This window comes from Astyanax mexicanus, chromosome 13 (assembly GCF_023375975.1).
Source record: "Astyanax mexicanus isolate ESR-SI-001 chromosome 13, AstMex3_surface, whole genome shotgun sequence".
NCBI lineage: Eukaryota > Metazoa > Chordata > Actinopteri > Characiformes > Acestrorhamphidae > Astyanax > Astyanax mexicanus.
The window spans coordinates 5,752,032-5,772,752 of record NC_064420.1 but is presented as its reverse complement, the minus strand read 5'-3'; the positions used below and the strand labels follow the sequence as shown (position 1 = coordinate 5,772,752).

The window sequence follows — 20,721 nt, the reverse complement described above, 5'->3', positions numbered from 1 at the left end:
AGAGATGTAAATCTTACTCCTGTCATGTTCCCTCTTTGGCCTGGTCCCACGGTAAAAAAATAAAAATAAAAATAAGAAATTGATGGTAGTGTCAAACACAGGGCCGTGGCAACTTTTCTGTCCTGCTGAAAAACTCTGGAGTACAGCCCAATCACGGATTACCCTCACAGATAGTTATAAACTATGTGACCTATTGGGTAACACTTTCTATGAATGTCATCTCTATAAGACTCTATAAACATACTCATAGCACATTATAATGCATTCATAAGGCTTTAAAAACATGGCTATACATATTCATAAAAAATGTATAATTCATCATAGCCATGTTTATTATGCATCATAAACTGTGTTTATAACATGTTATACATCGATACCAAGAAACTCAGTCCCAGCTTACAGACAGTATTATGACTAAAACAGCTTCCAACTTATAAACACACCCTCAATAATCCTATACATATATGTTTAACTACTCATAATGTATTCTTGTCGTGAATATAACATTAGTTATTGTCAATTATCAATTATAATGTATTATAACGGCTCTAAGTGGGACTATATTATTAGCGATAGCTATATACTATTTTAACAAATATACTATACTTAGATTTAATATATGTGCAGCTAAAATAGAGTAAAATTCTCTTTCTTCTAATTTTAATATTTGTAATTCTTTTGTGTTTTTGAAAGTTCTCTGAATTATTTTGTTAGACAACTAATCTTCTGTTGGTTTGTTCGATTAGTCGAAAAGTCATTAATTCCTATCACGACGTCCGATACTTTAAATATAACACACACAAAAAAACAGCTGAATGTGGGATTTTAATGTTCTTTAAAAACCCTGATTTTTGCTGACTCCACCTTCAGCTCAAAATTAAAAAAGTCTAAAAAATGGGAGGGGTAGTTTGGAAGGGGCACTGGGTGATGTATGGGTTTAGAGGGCAGGGCAGGAGGGAGAGCTGATTGGCTATCAGAGTGTGGTTGGACTTCCGCAGGGGGCGGTATTATTGTGTACCAAAATACATGGACACATCATCCACGGCTATAGCACAGTTGAACCTGAGAGGGCGATGCAGAGGCAGAAATGACCACAATAAAAGAGTTTATAAAGGTTAAAAAATGTTTATAAAAATTGTAATCAGGTCTAGTATGTTTCATTAAATCAAAAGAACACATTTCAGCTAATAATGGAAAAAATATGGTTTACGGTTTTGTGGCTCTATAAATGTGGAACATTTTGATTGTATTCGAGCACTTTTTAGGCAACATTAAAATGAATAAAATGTATTTTAATAATTGACATTTTGATTATATCGACTTATCGTTACAGCCCTAACTGTGATGCAAATAAATCTTCCATCACTATGTTATTGTATTGGGTTGCCTTCATTCTTCTTTAGAGGAATTCGGGGATGATATAGAAAAACAAAACAGTAGAACAAAGATATTCTTCATAACTGTTGTTTATACTTAAGTGACCATTCTTTACCCGGCCTGCCTGCCCACCTATATTGTTCTGTGTGTGTGTTTGAGTGTGTGTGTGCGTGTGTGTGTGTACAGTACAGTTATGGAGTTTTCCTTCCAGCCCACCAAGGTCATTGTGCTGCCACTGCTCTTGACGCTAGTAGCGTCGCCCACAAATGGAAAACACAGCCAGAGACCGAGTTTCCTTCCTTCACTCGCAGAGGTGGAGGAGGCGTTGGTGGAAACTCACACTTCAGAACTGATCACTGTACTGTAGTTACTGCGGACTCTATGCTGTATTATATTGCTACATATTCTGATTAAAATATATACAGCTCTGGAAAAAAAATAAAAAAGTTTCTTTGATTTTACCAAATTAAAAAACTCTGGAATATAATCAAGAGGAAGATTGATGATCGCAAGCCATCAAACCACCAAACTGAACTGCTTGAATTTTTGCACCAGGAGTAAAGCAGCATAAAGTTATCCAAAAGCAGTGTGTAAGACTGGTGGAGGAGAACATGATGCCAAGATGCATGAAAACTGTGATTAAAAACCACCAGGGTTATTCCACCAAATATTGATTTCTGAACTCATAAAACTTTATGAATATGAATTTGTTTTCTTGCATTATTTGAGGTCTGAAAGATCTGCATCTTTTTTGTTATTTTAGCCATTTCTCATTTTCTGCAAATAAATGCTCTAAATGACAATTTTTTTTTGGAATCTGGGAGAGATGTTGTCTGTAGTTTATAGAATAAAACAACAATGTTGATTCAGAAATTCAGATTTTTTTTTTCCACAGCTGTACATTTACATGCCAAAAGTCATGGGACAGTGGTATGCAATTGGATATTGGATCATAAGGTGTTACCTCAGAGGACAGCTTACAAATTCTCACATCTGTATGTAAGTATGAATGAGGTTAAACAGTACACTGTTAAAAATTAAAAATATCACCAGAATTTTATTATACATTAAATTCCGGCATATGTCCTTTCACATTGGTTCGTTACATTATTTATTTAAATAATAAAAATGGCCCACCTCTAACTCACCATCAATGTGTAATCATGCATAATATTGCCATCCTAAATCATAGGATTATTAATTCATGCCTTATATTAAAGGAAATGGTAACTTGCTCTTATAACCTACAACACTGTGGACAGAACATCAACCATTAGTGGACTGGAAGGATGCTGGCTAATGTTTACACTAGGGCTATAAGATAATATTGGTATATTGATTTATCGCAATATTATGTTTTGCAATGCTGTATTAAATTTCAAAAACAGTATCGATTTTTAATCATTAGTTTACATGTTAAGATTGGTTCAAATATAAACATTTTGGTAACACATTCTTTGAATTTCATCTCTATAAGACTCCATAAACATACTCATAACACATTATAATGCATTCATAAGGCATTATAAACATGGCTATACATATGTATAAAAATCTATAATTCATTATAGCAATGTTTATTATGCATCATGAACTGTGATTATAATGCATTAATAGCTGCGTTTATAACATGTCATACATCAATACCAAGAAACTCAGTCCCTGTTTACAGACTTTATTATGACTAAAAAAGCTTCCAACTTATGAACACACCCTCAATAATTCTATAAATATATTTTAACCACTCATGAATTATACTTGTCTTGAATATAATATTAATTATAGTCAATTATAATGTATTATAACAGGTCTTTCTGCGCTCTAAGTGAAGTGCCAGACTTTCATTGTATTGATATTGTATTGATTATTAATGATAGAGATATACTATTTAACATATATATATTATAAGCACAACTTATAATGTATTATGATCACAGGTCATAATGCTTAACAAACACGGCTATAATGGGTTATGCATTTTTATAAACATCTATAGCCATGTTTATAATGCCTTATGAATGCATTAAAATATGTTATGAATGTGGTTATAGCGCCTAATAAAGATGACATTCATAGAAAGTGTTACCAACATTTCTTTATATTTTATGCAGATGATGGTGTGCTTTATGCAATAACCGCTTTCTCCCAAACTATTCAGTATTTTACTTTGCTTACAGTATTGCAATATATTGAATTATAACTGCTGTATGTATGTTAAGTACCGTATCATCAATACACAGCGCTAGTGTAACTCACTGTAATGAGAGTAAATAAGCTGTGTGTTCAGATCTCACACTTCTAATTCATCCTCCTCCCTACAGAGAAAAGCATGTGACCAGAGCAACCAAACAAACGCCTGTAACATTCCTACTGGAGATCTTCTTCATAGTAACAGAAAAACAAACCTCCCACAGCCTCCTCACTCACCCTTCATTACTTCACACAGACTCTGCCCACACTCTGCAGCAGAAAACACACACCACCAATCAGAGCACTCACCAAACACAGCTACATCACCAAACCCCAAAACACAACAAGCACACCCAACACACACCAAACATACCCAACACACACCAACATACCCAACACACACCAAACATACCCAACACACACCAACATACCCGTCACAGCAAACTCATCCAACATACCCCAAAACACAACAAACACACTCAACACAGCAAACTCATCTAACACAACCCAAAACACACCCAACATACCCAAAAAACACTAAGTACACCCAACACAGCAAACTCACCAAATCTCAAAACACAACAAACACACTCAACACAGCAAACTCATCCAACACACCCCAAAACACACCCGACATACCCAAAAAACATTAAGCACACCCAACACACACCAAACATACCCAACACAGCTACCTCACCAAATCCCAAAACACAACAAACACACTTAACACAGCAAACATACCCAACACACCAAACATACCCGACCATACAGCAAACTCATCCAACATACCTCAAACCAAACACACCTAACACACACACACTAAACATACTTAACACACCCTAAAACACACCCAACATACACCAAACATGCCCAACAAAGCTACCTCATTAAACCCCAAAACACAACAAACACACTCAACACAGCAAACTCATCCAACACAACCCAAAAAACACACCCGACATACCCAAAAAACACCAAGCACACCAAACATACCCAACACAGCTACCTCGCCAAATCCCAAAACACAACAAACACACTCAACACAGCAAACTCATCCAACACCCCCCAAAACATTCCCAACAAACACCAAACATAGCCAACACAGCAAAATCACCACACCCCAAAACACAGCAAACTCATCCAATACACCCCAAAACACACCAAACATACCAAACTCATCCAGCACACTCAACCTGCCAAACTCACCAAACATGCCAAACTCATCTAAGAGACCCAACATTTCAAAAACTCATCCAACACACACAAAAACACACCCAACACAATCAACACAGCAAACTCATCACACCCCAAAACACAGCAAACTCATCCAATACACTCCAAAACACACCCAACACAGCAAACTCACCACACCAAAACACAGCAAATTCATCCAATACACTCCAAAACACACCCAACATACACCAAGCATACCCAACACACACCAAACATACCCAACACAGCAAACTCACCACACCCCAAAAGACAGCAAACTCATCCAATACACTCCAAAACACACCCAACACAGCAAACTCATCACACCCCAAAACACACCAAGCATACTAAACTCATCCAAGACACCCAATACACCAAACATGCCAGACTTATCCAAGAGACCCAACATTCCAAAAACACCAAACACACCCAACACGCCAAACTCACCAAACCTTCCCAATATAGACCATCCAAACCTGGCTACCAACAAAACTGTTGATGATCTGACAACTTCCATTTACTTTAAAGCATGTGTTTCATATTGTATTAATATATGATATGTTCTAAGCATTAAACGGAGTGACAGATGATAATCCAGGTATCCTGTGTTTGTGTTGTTCAGGTTGACCTGAAAGCTAAATATTAAAATTCAATTCAATTCAATTTATTGTCATTATACTGATACAGGGTTGTACAGTAAAACGAAACACTATTAGGCTAGATCTCCAGTGCAGACAAGAAAAGTGTAGGACAGAGTAAATAGTGCTCAGACGATAGATACAGAGAAGTGCAAAACAAAACACACAGTGTAGGGGCAGAAGGTACAGGGGACATAAAACACACTTATAGGGCAAAAGTACATGGGACACAAACAATAGTTACAATAAGATTATTTTGGTATGTTTATGTTTGTGTGATGAGGTACTGTTTAAAGTTAAAGTGTTTAAAGTGCAGTAGTGACAGCGGTACATTCTATATAGTCCATATGTGTATAATAGTAGAGGCAGGCCAGGTTGATTAAAGTGCAGAGTGCATATAAGTGAAATGATTAAAGTGCAAAGTGCATACAGTCTCTGTGCTGAAGCAATCAGTGGCCATGTAGGAAACTGGGAGTGGTCAGTGGTCAGTCTGTGTACTGTTCAGGTTGAAGTTAGTGTTGCTGGAGACAGCAGTTTCACAGCACGTGGGAAAAAGCTGTTCTTCAGTCTGGTGGTTCTGGTTCTAATGTTCCTGTACCTTTTTCCTGGAAGGCAGGGGTTGGAACAGGAAGTGGCTGGGGTGGGTAGGATCGGAGGAGATGCTGATAGCCTTCCTCAGGCATCTCTTGTTGTAGAGGTGATGCATGGATGGAAGGGTAGTTGCGGTGATGTGTTGGGCAGACTTCACCACTCTCTGCAGGGCCTTGTGTTCAGCAGCAGTGGCACTGCCGTACCATACTGTGATGCAGCTTGTGAGGATGCTCTCTACAGTGGCTCTGTAGAAGCTGCAGAGGAGCTGTTGCGGTAGATCGACACTCCTCAGCCGCCGGAGAAAGTGGAGGCGTTGCTGGGCTTTTCTGATGATGTGAGATGTGTTCAGTGACCAGGTGAGGTCCTCGGAGATGTGGACACCAAGGAACCTGAAGCTGCTGACTTTCTCCACTGTTGCTCCCTCGATGCTCAGGGGTGCGTGCACTCTGTTCCCCCGCCTGAAATTAACAATCAGCTCCTTGGTTTTGTTGACGTTGAGGGAGAGATCGTTGACGGTGCACCACTTTGCCAGGAGCTCCACTTCCTCCCTATATGCTCCTTCATCATTGTTGGTAATTTTGCCAATGACTGTAGTGTCGTCAGCAAACTTGGTGATGGTGTTGGAGCTGTGCTTAGCAGAGCAGTCGTGGGTGTAGAGAGTGAAGAAAATAGGTGTGAAGTGGAGGGTGTTTACAGTGGATGTGGGCATGCACCCAGAACATCGCCAGCTTGTGTGCATATAAATATACATCATTCAAATTTAAAACCACTCCAGCTCTGAAAAATGAGGCAGGGCTCAATCAGGATTTGACCAAGCTCCACTGCTTCAGGCCTCTTATCCACAGCAGAGCTTTCTGATTAAGGCTCCTCTTAAAAGGGCTCTGATAAGACTCAGACGAAGTGCTTTAAAAAATGCTCTGCTTCTTTAGATTTACCATGAAGCCCTGTAGCCAGCAAGTAATGGAACCTTATCAACACCTCTTTGCACCATATGAACCGCCAAACACATCATGCTGTGGGAATGCATATGCAATTAAGACACTGTTATCTACACTGTTGTTGAACTTGTTTGAACTCAAATGAATTAAAATTATATATTTCTAAACATTACTCAACTATTTTGAGTTAGCTGAACATTTGTTGGCACATATACATTCAAACTGAGATCTTTGAGTTGAACCAACTTATAATAACTGAGTTTGTTGAGTCTGTTGCCATTGGCAGTTTCTTGTCTATTGGCTTCTGGCACATCTATTTGCATACTAAGTGTGTCCCCTATTTTCTGACACTCACCATCAGTGTGTAGTGATTCCCTCTGGGCTACCTAATATATACTATAAACTTGTAGATCATTCAGTATATTTTGATTAACTGTTTGGTCTCTGTGTTGTAGGCTGTAAGAACAAGTACCATTTTCCAAAGTATAAAATAAGAAGTTTAATTTTTAGCAATAATACACGAGAGAGAGTACTATAACGTGCATTATAAGAGAGTTAGAGGTGTTTTATGAGTGACATTATCAGCTGGTAATGCACTGTAACCGAAGCTCTCCATGTATTACTCCACCACATACATACACATAACCTAGCAATTATGCAGCGCTTACAAACCAAATACAAACCAAATGCAATGCCATTATACACCACTGGGAGCCGCTGGATCCCACAGAGGCACAAGTGAAGAAACGCTAGGCCATGTCTCTAATAGGCGGCGCAGGCAAAAATGCGATCCCACAAATAAATATATAAATAGATTTGAAAATACGCATTACTACACACATTATCAGCCACCAATATCAAGTTAAGAGTTGTTATTATTAAAATAAAAGCTTACGTGTATATATTTTCCAGCTAATATAGGATATTTTAAGCTCCGCCTGCGGCATAGCAGTGCCAATATTGCACGTTATAACATGAACCTCAAGTGTATTATTGCTTAAATATTGGCAGTGCCGCAGGCCGAGTATAGAGTAGATCAGCACAGCAGTGCCAATATTACATGTTATAGCATGAACCTCAAGTGTATTATTGCGATTATAACACAGTTCCATTATCACTGTTTATTGAAAGATTTTGAGTTAAAGAGGATGAGAAAATACGATCTGTTTGGTTATAAACACAGTTCCATTACTGCTCTGTTTGTAGCTGCGCTGTTTGGCTTGTAAGTGCCGCATCGTTGCAAAGTTACCTGTATGTGGCGGAGTAATACATTTAGTGCATTACCGGCTGATAACGGCACTCACAGAATGCCTTTCAGCAAATCACATTGCAGGGTCGGAACTAATTGTGGTTTAATAAATAGTAAGCAACTGTATCTTACAGTATTTGGCTGTATGTTTTAAAACTCTCAGAAACTGCAACTGAGAATTCAGTATAGCCGCTGTAAAACATACAGAAAATAGCTGGAAACCCTGCTGCCAGTTTTGAATGTAATTTAACGGGGATTTCTTTTTTTACAGTGTGATATTTACAGGGTATGTGGGTTAAAAGCAAACCAAACTAACATTTGACCCTAAAAAAGACCCTAAACAAATCCAGACCCCTTTATAGCACATATAGACCACTGCGCAATGTTTTGACGAGGCCTGCATTCCCCATATCTCTGCAGTGCGGAGGCCCTCCCCTTAATAATCTCCTGCACATGTGTGTGATATCAGCGACTTCCAGGAGTCAGAAATGTTGAGGTCGAGCTGGTTGTAGGTCGCAGAACTGTGCGGCCGTGCTGTTGATTTGGGACGTTCAGTACATACCTGTTTCATAGTGTCCTGTGTATCCAAGGCCTCGGGCAGCGGAGTCTGTGAAGAGAGAAGGAGAGAGAGTGAGGCAGACAGAATGAACAGAGCAGGGGCAAAACATTTTATTTTAATAGTGCTGTTACTATAGGTCACATAATTAATACTCTGTAAAATGAAACAACACTACTTTCTTATATAACATTAGTGAACTTTACTAATTTCATAATATCCTAATGATTTAACTCATGTTATTTTAGTAAAGTTGTAATTTAGTATGAAAAAATCTATTACTAAACACATTTAAATAAACTACACTCCAGCCTTTCAGATTCTTTAGTGAGCATGTGCAAAAGAGCCGTGCGGAAGAACTTTCCACATATTAAACTTTCACTTTAAATTGAGGAACTTCTCTGCAGTCTTTTAGTAAATTATTCAAATAAAATGCTAATTTACACTTCGTAACTCACACTCACTGGTGTATATTTTAGTTACTGTATCTTAGAAGTCGACTCTAAGATCGTAGATTTTGTTTATATAATCTACTGTCATCTAAGCAAGAGGTGCCTACTTAGAAGAATATAAATATAAAACATATTCTGCTGAATATTTCCTTTCTTCATAGTTTGGATGACTTTAATTTTAATCTACAATGCAGAACATTTTAAAAAATGAAAAAAGACTGAATTTAAGCTGTGTCTGTCACGCTGGGTTGCGACGGGAGGCGGACGTTTGAGCGGGTAAGACATAACTTTAATAAATAACAAATAGCAAATAAACAAATAGGGGAATGACGAAAATAAATATGTACATAAACAAACAAACAAGGAATAACGATAAACAGAATATAACAAAACACGGCTAGGGATATATACAGGGGTAACTACATAAATATATACAAAATAAACAAAGAAACAAACAGGAACTAAACGTGACTAGAAAATAAACGTGAACACAACTAACAAGAAATAAACAAGGGCGTATAAATGCAAAAACCAAGAAACGAGGGATAACAATAACTAAGCGAGACAGACAACACGGGAAGGTGCAAAGACCGACAGCAAACGTAGACTAACAAGTACTATTTATACTAAACATGAAACAATGAACACCTGGGGAAACAGGTAACGAGGGGCGGAGCTACAAATTACACACACGTAATGGAAAAGTACAAGAGAAACACACTAGGAAACGGGGAAAACACAGGAAAACATAGCGAGGGCGTAACAGTGTCTGATGTGTTAACCTGTATTTTTTGCACTATATGGCACACTGGATTAATGAACATATATTTTCGGGTCAATTTCCATACATAAGGCACACTGGATACTAGTTAGAATCAGAGGTGTCGACATATTTTCCATCTAATTTAGCATGTCTAGCCACTGGGTGGTGACACCTGTAAAGTAAAGTTAAATTAAGTAAACAAAACTGTAATCCTTAAAAAAAACATTTTTTTAAGTGCTAGATGTTAATCTATGCAGATTTCTGTCTTGAAAACTGTTTATTTGGGTGAGTAAAGCGCTTCTGTTTTTTTTACAATAAGCTTAGATTTAAAGATGCTGCCTGACAGCGCTACACTACACCCTGAGTGTTCTGGTAAGCCAGGGTGATATTAGCTAGCGGTTTGTAGCTTGTTTTGGACACAGTAAATATGCAGGCTACAGTCTGATATACTCACCTCTGAATGGCGAAAGAGCTAGCACTACGTGCATAAGGCTAATGCTGCTCCAGTAGTGTTAGCCGAGGTTAGCAGCATGCTACAGGTCGATAAAACTCACCTCTGAACGGAGAAATAGCTAGCACTTAGCACAGTTAGCTGCTAATACTAATACCGCTCCAAATACTGCAGGAGATCTAAACTGAAACTCTTGTATAACGCTGTACTTTAGCTAAGTGGCTTTACTGCTTCTTACAACTTGGCAGGTAGAATTCGTACATAAGGCGCACCAGATTATAAGGCGTTCTGATGATTTTTGGACAAATTTAAGGATTTTAAGTGAAAAAAAAAACGGTAGTGATATTCTTTGTATGTCTGAAAGCATGCTAGGCTGCTGAGGCATGTGCAGTTTATAATCCTCCACCTGCCGCACACTCATTAACCAGCTCCAAACCATTATGATACATAGTGGAATGTGTGAGGAATTTCTCATGACTCATGGCTGTGAGTATTCTAGTAGAGAAAGTGAAAGAGAGACAGACAGACAGGACAGAAAGACAGACAGACAGACAGATGGACGAATCGTGAATGAGGCTCGTTTATTCTTCGTTACATCAAATCAATACAGGCTTCAGTCCGTCAGAACCGGCTCATCAACATGCCAGAGGAGTTACAGATATGCAGTATATGTTGCATAAGCAGCACAGAAACATGTCCTGCATCCAAACAGCACGGCCAAGAATGCTAATTATTTTTGCAAAAGTATTTTATCTTTTTTTTTTATAATCCAACAAGCATGCTAATGATTCATTCTTTCGTAAAAAGGTATTTTATGCAAAAATGTCAATCGCGACAGCATCGCAGACGGATGCAGACAGCAGCCACGCTGTCGCCACGGCTACACTTCAAAGTCAAAGCTCTTTAAGAGATCGGACGGGCTCTAATGTGTCACTTGAGAATGTATTAGGTCTTGAGGCGCATGCATAATGGGATCATCAATCAAGCACATCTCAGAAGCTTGTGTCTCTGTACTTATCAAGTGCACGCAACCTCCCGCAGCCATCAAATTCTCCTGCAATCAAAGCCTGCTCTCAGCTACTGTATATGTAATGTTGTTTACCCATGCTGCTTCAATATGGCATAAAGCTGGCATACTCTAAAAAGTAACAATATTCAGTACTTTCTCAAATAACTTTAGTAAAAATGTACTTATTTCATAATATCCTAATGATTTAACTCATGTTATTTTAGTAAAGTTGTAATTTTAACCCTGAGTAGCAGCTAGCAAAAGAGCTATCATCTAGTGCGGATAGTGGCTAATGCTAATGCTGCTCCAACAGTGCTAGCCGAGGTTAGCAACAGGTTACAGGTCGATAATACTCACCTCTGAATGGTGAAAGAGCAAGCACTTAGCACGGTTAGCGGCTAATGCTAATGCTGCTCCAGCTCCAGTGCTGGAGAACTAACCTGAAACTCCTGTATAACACTGTACTTCAGCAGAGTGGCTTTACTGCTCTTTAATACCTAATTGGAAAAATTCATACATAAGACGCTAATGATATCATAATATCCTAATGATTTTACTCATGTAATTTTAGCAAACACTTACAATGTGCAAATCAATAACTCAAAATTACCGCCCATTCATTTGTGTTTCATCGCTATCAGAGGCACACTGCTCAGCCCAACCAGCTCTCCCTTCTGCCCCGTCTCTAAACCCATACATCAACCAGTGCCCCTCCTAAACTACCCCTCCCATTTTTTAGCATTTTTCTAATTTCAGCTAAGGGTGGAAAATCAGGGGGTTTAGTCCCCCTTTAAGGAAGCAGAGGCAGACGCAAATGCAGGTACATTTATTACATACAATGAAACAAACAAAGAAACAACACTTAACTTAAAACAATAAAACAAACTAGGGAAGTAAACAAGAGTGCTAACGAGAAGGAGAATAAACGGGAAGAAAACAATAAAAAAAACGCTGAATAAGAAACAACAAAGGCCGACAAAGGTAACGCAGAAACACAGGGGTATAAATACACAAGGAGGGAAACGGAAATGGGAGACACCTGGGGAAACAGGTAATGAGGAGGGCGGAGTTACAAATGAGACACGTGAATGGAAAAGTACTGGGGAAGAACACACACAGGAAAAAAAGAATATCATTTAAACAAACTCACAGGAACACGAGCACAGGCGGGAAACACAGGGAAACAGGGCAAGGACATGACAAGACTAGTATCTAGACTGTTTCATATTTATAACATTACATTCACATGCACCAAACTATCAACTTCTTGCAATTTAAAGAAATAAAGGAGTTTCATCATGTTATAGTGGAAGTCGATGCTCCAATATCTCTCATAAATAATGCACTTTGTGTGTCCAATATTTGAATAAAATGGTAGATACGTCACAAGACCTAAGAACTGAGTGGCCTTTCCTTTTGTATCAAGCGGCAAAAAACAACACCTGTGTTTATAAGCATGCCTGTGAATACACTGCCTTCATTGTGTCAGTTTTAGCACAGTGTCAGCTCTGGGGAAACTCGGCACAGAAACATCTTCACACTAGGCCCTATGTAATGTTTTAAACCAATTCGTACTTCCGCTTTGCTGCTGGCAGGACATGTTTATAACTCAGCTTTTATGACCTCTCAAGGTCAGCAGTTTCATGGTGTTCTGATATCTAAATTGTGCAATGAGAAAGTGTTAAATAGGACCAGCACTGGTCTGTTTATAAATCTGCATTTGTACTGAAGCATTTTGGGCTTTATGAGTTAGGAAAATGTTTTTATTCTCTGCCTATTCTCTGGAATAAAAAAAATATAAAAGAATAATAACAGTGTAATCAAGATTCTGACAGTTTAACGGTATTTCACTGTATTTTTATATATTTTTTATGTATAGGTTTGTGACTTACTCTACTGTAAAGGAGTACCTTTATTATAAAACAAGCCTTAAATTAAGGCATTGATTACTATTGGATTTACTTTGTCCCACAAAATTACACAATATATGAAGAAATCAGACTTTATTAACGGAAAAACAGCTAAACAATGTTAACAATAGACCTTAAAAATAGATACGTCAACTATAACACGGCTTCCTTTACAAATAATTTTAATAAATATTTTAAATAGTTCCATAAACACTATACATGGTCCTAAAATACTCAAAATGTAAATAATCAAAAGAGATATTTCTCAAAAATATTGTATTGTAGTTATAGTTTGTATATATATTGTAGTTTATTATTAATGCAGAATATGTTATTATTGAAGCCATTATAAGGCATTATTGAGGCATTATAATGCACATTTAAAATCCTTAAATGTTCCCTAAAATCGTCAGTACGCCTTATAATCTGGTGTGCCTTATGTATGAACTTTACCAGTCAGGTTGTAAAGAAAATAAACTGTAAAACAATACAGTTTTTCCAGCACAGAAACTGGAGCAGTTTTAGCATTAACTGCTAACTATGCTAAGTGCTAGCTCTTTCGCTGTTCAGAGGTGAGTATTTATTTTCAGCCTGTAGCTTGCTGCTAGCCCCGGCTACCACTGCTAGAGCAGTATGAGCATTAGCTTCTAACCATGCTAGCTCTTTTGTCATTCAGAGGTGAGTATTATCAACCTGTAGCCTGCATGTTTACTGTGTTAAAACAAGCTATGTGACACAAACCGCTAGCTAATATCACCCTGGCTTACCAGAACACCCAGGGTTCCTCGGTGTAGCGCTAGCAGTTAGCGGCTAATGCTAATACTCCAGCTTCTAATCTAGGCTTACTGTAAATAAACAGAAGTGCTGTACTTACCCAAATAAACTCTTTTTAACATAGAGATCTGTGTAGATTAACTTCCAGAGCTTGTTTGACTTTGATAGAAAGTCTTTTTTTTAAGAATTAACGTACAGTGTTGTTTACTTAGCTTAGCTTAGCTTAGCTTAGCTTCCTTAACCTAGTTAACCTACCCCCACTATCCAGTAGTGAGACCTGCTGAATTAGAAGGCAAACTAGTGTCGCATAAACAGCCTTATAATTCGGTGCACCTTATATATGAAAATAGACCAGAAAATAGACATTTAGTATGAAAAATGGAAAATTATAGTATGAAAAATATGGTAAATGAAAATTCATCTACCTTTGGAACTTAGCAGTAGCCACTCCAGCTTCACAGTGCTAAAGAAATTTCAGTAACACTTTCTATAAGTGTCATCTTTATTAGACACTATAACCACATTCATAACATATAATAATGCATTCATAAGGCATTATAAACATGGCTATAAATGTTTATAAAAACACATAACCCATTATAGCCATGTTTCTTAAGCATTATGACTTGTGATAATAATACATTATAAGCTGTGCTGATAATATATATGTTAAAATAGTATATATCTGTCATTAATAATCTACTCCTACAATGAAAGTCTGGCACTTTTATAATACATTATATTGACTATGATTAATATTATATTCAAGACAAGAATAATTTATGAGTGGTTAAAATATATATTTATAGGATTACTGAGGGTGTGTTTATAAGTTGGAAGCTTTTTTTAGTCATGATTCAGTCTGCAAGCAGGGACTGAGTTTCTTGGTATTGATGTATAACATGTTATAAACACAGCTATTCATGCATTATAATCACAGTTCATGATGCATAATAAACATGGCTATAATGAATTATACATTTTTATAAATATGTATAGCCATGTTTATAATGCCTTATGAATGCATTATAATGTGTTATGAGTATGTTTATAGAGTCTTATAAAGATGACATTCAAAGAAAGTGTTTCCGAAATTTCTTATACGTCACTAGACGTTTACTAGAGTAAAAATGCTTATTATGCTTATTGTATTGGTTATTAAAGTTAAATTATTCATTTGTATTAAAGAACTAAATGTGTTAAAGTTTCAAGATTATTTGCATGCATTACTGCATTAAATATGACAGCACTAATATGTTGTTTTTATTGTTCATTGTCAAATATTGGGCAGCAGTGCTTTTATTAAACTTTGAAAAATAATAATAATAATAATAATCAAAAAATAAACTGTACTGAAGCAGGTAGAACCTGGTAGAACAGGTAAATCTTCTTCCATTAATTCTCCATGCCTGATTTCCCAAAGCAAATAGAGGAGAATAAAGTGTTAAAGTGTGAATTTCTGCTATCATGTGTATCCTGGCAGTTTCTCTCCACCCACTGCCTCTGTTGACTGAGTAAATTGTGCAGGCTCTGCTGCGCTGCTGCTGGCTGGATCACATGCTATAGAACAGGAGGGAAATGACCCAGGGCTATTGACTAAGGCTAATGAGGACCTGAGAAAGATTTCACAATGTGTCTTTGTGATGAAGTGGACTAGTGTCTTCCATACAGCAAAACTTCTGTGTACAAATTAAAGTAAATAAATAATTATCAACAATTATCTGTATACAATCCTATAAAATATATGAAAATCAACAAAAAAACAAAAATTTACAACGAATGTATTTTTGTCCTGTTGAATTGTGTCACCAGTGTTATTGTGTATCTCAATTTTTAAATAAATCCAACTTTCATTAACCAATTTTATGAAAATTGATGAGATATTTTTTGAGTTTAAATGGAGCATTTAGATTTACTGATATGATTTACTTTATTCTTGGGAACTGTAAAATAAATTAAATACAGTTGGATTCAACTGCATAATTCTTTCAGTATATCATGCTTAGAAAACATGGTTTGATGCAATGTAGTGGCTTTTATATTTGTGTATCCACTCAAATGTCATTAAAAAAATCTAAATAAAAAATCTTCCTATTCCAAATGTTAACATTTCGACAGAATGATGACTATTATATTTATTGTTGTTGTTTGTGTACAAAAGGTCACATTGTGAGGACAGACTAGATAATAGTACTAGGGAAATTTTTCAAATTTGCACACAAAATTAGCTAAAATTGTCCTGGGCAGGACTGTAAATCTGTGTAATGAACGTAACTTTCTATGTGATAAGCTTTCCTATTTTAGTGATCTATATGCAAGCCGTCAGCCGTGCACCGTACAGCTTGATTTAGGGCATGTCAATGTGTCTTTGCTATCATAACGATGGGAAAAGTACACCTTTGTGTGGCTCAAAATGTGCAAATTGGAGCAGCCTGGTGGCCAATCTTCATTAATTGCACATTGCACCAGTAAGAGCAGTAAGAGTGGGAAGGTTCAATTAGCAGGGTAAGATCACAGTTTTGCTCAAAATATTGCGATGCACACAACATTATGGGTGACGTACCAGAGTTTAAAAGAGCAAAAGAGGACAAATTGTTGGTGCACGTCTTGCTGGTGCATCTGTGACCAAGACAGCAAGTCTTTGTGATGTATCAAGAGCCACGGTATCCAGGGTAATGTCAGCATACCACCAAGAAGGACCAACCACATCCAACAGGATTAACTGTGGACGCTGTAAGAGGAAGCTGTCTGAAAGGGATGTTCGGGTGTTAACACCAGAACTGTCTCTCGCCACAAGTTTCACACTCCACTATTAGATTGTGAATTTTGCCAACATACTGAAAAAGCTGCCCAACCACACAAACACTGCTATATAAGAAGAAAAAAAAAACATTTGTGGGCCGAGCACAGGCAGGTTAACCCTCCTCTGCACTGTGTTCTGTCACACTGTTGCCTTCCTCTTTAAGACTGTGGGTAACTATGCCCTGTTCAGTCTCTGCAACTCACCACCTTCTGTGCTGGAATGCGTAGAGATGCCAGATTCTGTCTCCATGCGTTAATCAGAGAGGCAGGTGACAAACATCAGAGTACATTTACTACACTGCTCAATACCACAGATTAGCACACAATGTGGGATGTGTTTAACTGCTATCTGTTCACTCAAATGTTTCTAGGTTCATAAATCTACATATCAGTGGCTATATCAGTACTTCCCCTGCTAGGGGTGTGATGAGATCTCATGCTATTAGATAAAAGGTTTCATTCCATTCAATCCATTTTTTTCTTGTTTTTTTTTATGATGCTGCACATGAAACTGTTCTTCAGCCTCCCTTGTCTGCAGTAGCTAGTAAAAGAAAATCCTCAGAAATACAAGTTGATCAGAGAGATGTTATGATGTCTACATCAACCAGTGATTTCGTGAAGTTTAAGGGTTAACTTTACCTAGCACTCAGAGCTATATCTTTATAACTAAGGCTGTATCTCTGAAAAAAATGTCCTATGAGATTTAGAGCCGTAAAATGGGGGCAGGCAGGTCACATTCTCTGCTGCAGTGATGTTAGTCAATCAGAGGCGATATGTTTGCATGTATGAATATTTATGAGCAAGAGCCAAATCCTGTCTTTCTTCAGAGACCTCTAATTCAGTGATCTAAAGCAGGGCTAAATAGAAACACCAGAGCACTTCTCACATGCCATTAATTCATAAAGTGTAACCCTTCTGGTACACTTCTGTTAAATAAGTTAACTTTAGGGCTTTATCATATGTCTTTAGAAAAGGGGTAAATTGTGCGGCATTTAATTACTATTGTCCACTCCCCAATCTAGATTTATTTTGTAATTTTGTTATAAATCCATATTTGTACAAATCATTTAACAAAGCACTGTTTACACCATTAGCGTATAATGTGTTCACTATTAATGTTCTCAAAGCTCTTAATGCTTTCACACAGTTAATCCATGATCTTTAGCTTCCCTATAACTAATACATGCTAATACGAGTGCCAAGTAGGTCTAGAGAGCAGGATAAAACCAAATCTAACCAAACACAGACATTCTACTGATTTATATGTTATATGCAGAATCTTTATGATTTATGTGCCTCATAAACCTATTGTATTACTGCCCTATAAAATAACAGTACACATACAAAAAGAAGCAAGTTTTGAGAGCTGGATTTTCACACAAGCTCCGCGTTAGCCTGCCAGGCTTAGAGAAAAGACCTCTCACACATTCTTTCTCAGACTGTAAGCAGTCGAACCTTGAGGTTGACAATAAGCTATAAATAGTTACTTTCTTAATAAACTTTTTGGCCAGATATCACACACCCTTGCGAGGACAATGGAAGGCTGTGAGTGTGTGCCTCAGAAGCTTCGCTGTGTTTTATTTTGGGGTCATGTCCACCCTCCGGAGGATGTGGTTAAGTGTTAAATCCCTCTCTCTCTCTCTCTCTCTCTCTCTCTCTCTCTCTCTCTCACTCACACACAAACACACACACACAAACACACACACACACTTTCTTCCCAATGTATTGGTTACATGGTATGCTTCAAACCAGTCTTATAACATAGAGCCGTCTATGGGTGAAAAACAAGCAATTCTGAAGTTGAGAGAGCAAGTACAGCTGTTTGAAATGTCCTAAAGAAGAAAGTCATCACTGGTGTAACAGGTTTTGAACAACTGTTAGTGACATCAGCAACAACCTCCAGGGGGCAGGAGTGAAGTTATCACAATCTACTGTGATGCGAACCGCAAATTTGTATCAAGAAGAATATGGAGGCCAAGCTGGAATTTGCCAAGAATTACAGAAACCTCAAAAGTTCTGGGACAACATTTTGTGGAATGGTGATACAAAAAGTATAAGATGGAAAGGCGGTATGGATTATGCAGTATGGAGAAATAAAGGATGATGTTTCATGACACTTAGACTAAAACATTACCTTCTACTCCAATGTTTTAGGTTATTATTAGAGCTGTCTTGTTAATGCACACAATTAATATGGAAACTTTCTTTTTTTAATGCACATGAATCATCAAGTTAAGGTTTGGCTATACTTCCTCCTAATGTATTAGTGGTTTTATTTAACAATGCAAACACAGCGTCACTACTTCCCAGTTCAGAAGGTAGATTAGTTTTATTCATGCTGATATAAAGAATACATCTTTTTGCATGTGAACATGAACACACAAAAACACACACACATTTAAACACAGCCGGCACTGCTGGCACGTTTGCTTTTCATGTTGTTGAAAGTGGAATATGGAGCTAGAGTTAATTCTCTCCCTTCAAGCTCTCAATTATTTCTGTCTTTTTTAATATTATGACTCATTATTTAACTCATAAGTTCTTTATTCGCTAAACTGCAGTGTGAAACCAAAACTAACCGGACCAAATAGAGTACATACAATGTAACAAACACACAAACTTTGTTTCAAATTTTGGTCCTGACCATTAGGTGTGAAAACGTCCTTATTTACATTTAATTACCCATTATTAAAAGCTTAGTCTTAAGCAGAAATAAGAAGAAAAAAATCTGTTGTGATTAATCCAATAAATTTTTTTTAATCAGTTGACACCACTACGTATTGTTTATAATACATTTGATACATTTTATGCAAGACGAGTGCTTGGTCTCAAAAATAGGATTTTTTTCTGAGGAAAAAAAAAAACAGCATTGCAAGATCAAGTCCTCAAGTCAACCAGCTTAACCAGTCTGACCAGCTTAATCTGATCATGCTGTTTTTTTCATTAGGTTATAGCTTTAGGGTATAGTCTATCCTATCTATAAGCATGAACAACTTAAGCAAGCTACATAACCAATACGTCCAATTAGGGATGACAATTACAGAGCATCCCACGATACGATATTACGATGATATCACGATACTGTGATATATCGATATATCACAAGACAACTCTCTACGATACATCCCAGCATCTGTTATTGTTACTGATGAGGATAAAATACTCCTAAATAAGCAAATACCAGGAATTATTATGGATTTATTGGTGTCAGTTTCGCAGATTTTAACAACCAATATTCTTCACCGCAGATTTACACTTTTCATTTGATTATAGCGCCACCAGGTGGAGGAATGAGCAGTAACTTTAGTGAGAACAATTGGGGGATGAGTCTTAATACGTTTAGAGTATCTATGTTTCAATACAAATATCCATATTTGATGCCATGTTTTTATATATTATGATACGACCAGAAAAATACAATATATTATATTGTATACATTATAGTGTGGGGTGACATAAGATATTGTATTTAATGGCATTTTTTCTCTTTATATATTTTTTACTTTAATGTTATAAGTAGTTTTGAAACCAGTACACTTTTTACACTTTTACTTAAGGAGCAAAAAGCTTGTATAGAAGTATTTTAGACCCTAGTATCTGTACTTATACCTGATTTTTATTAATGTCAGTACTTTTTTTGACTCTTTTTGAGAACTGTCTTTCGATATATATACAGCTCTGGAAAAAAAATGATGAGTTTCTTTGATTTTACCAATTTGAAAACCTCTGGAATATAATCAAGAGGAAGATGGATGATCACAAGCCATCAAACCAAACTGAACTGCTTGAATTTTTGCACCAGAAGTAAA

At 37.0% G+C, this 20,721-nt stretch overlaps 1 protein-coding gene across 6 annotated transcripts in view; it reads right to left on the bottom strand.

Annotated features, from left to right (window-relative positions):
- Positions 1 to 20,721, bottom strand: part of rapgef3 (Rap guanine nucleotide exchange factor (GEF) 3) — a 90,272-nt gene that overhangs the window by 48,564 nt on the left and 20,987 nt on the right. For 5 of the 6 annotated variants that reach the window (XM_022677261.2, XM_022677262.2, XM_022677264.2 and 2 more), the window contains one exon: positions 8,758 to 8,802. In XM_022677261.2, coding sequence (XP_022532982.2) covers positions 8,758 to 8,802 — 45 coding nt within the window. Of the gene's footprint in view, positions 1 to 8,757; positions 8,803 to 14,210; positions 14,355 to 20,721 lie in introns of those variants that run through there. The other variant, XM_022677266.2, reaches the window with a different exon arrangement.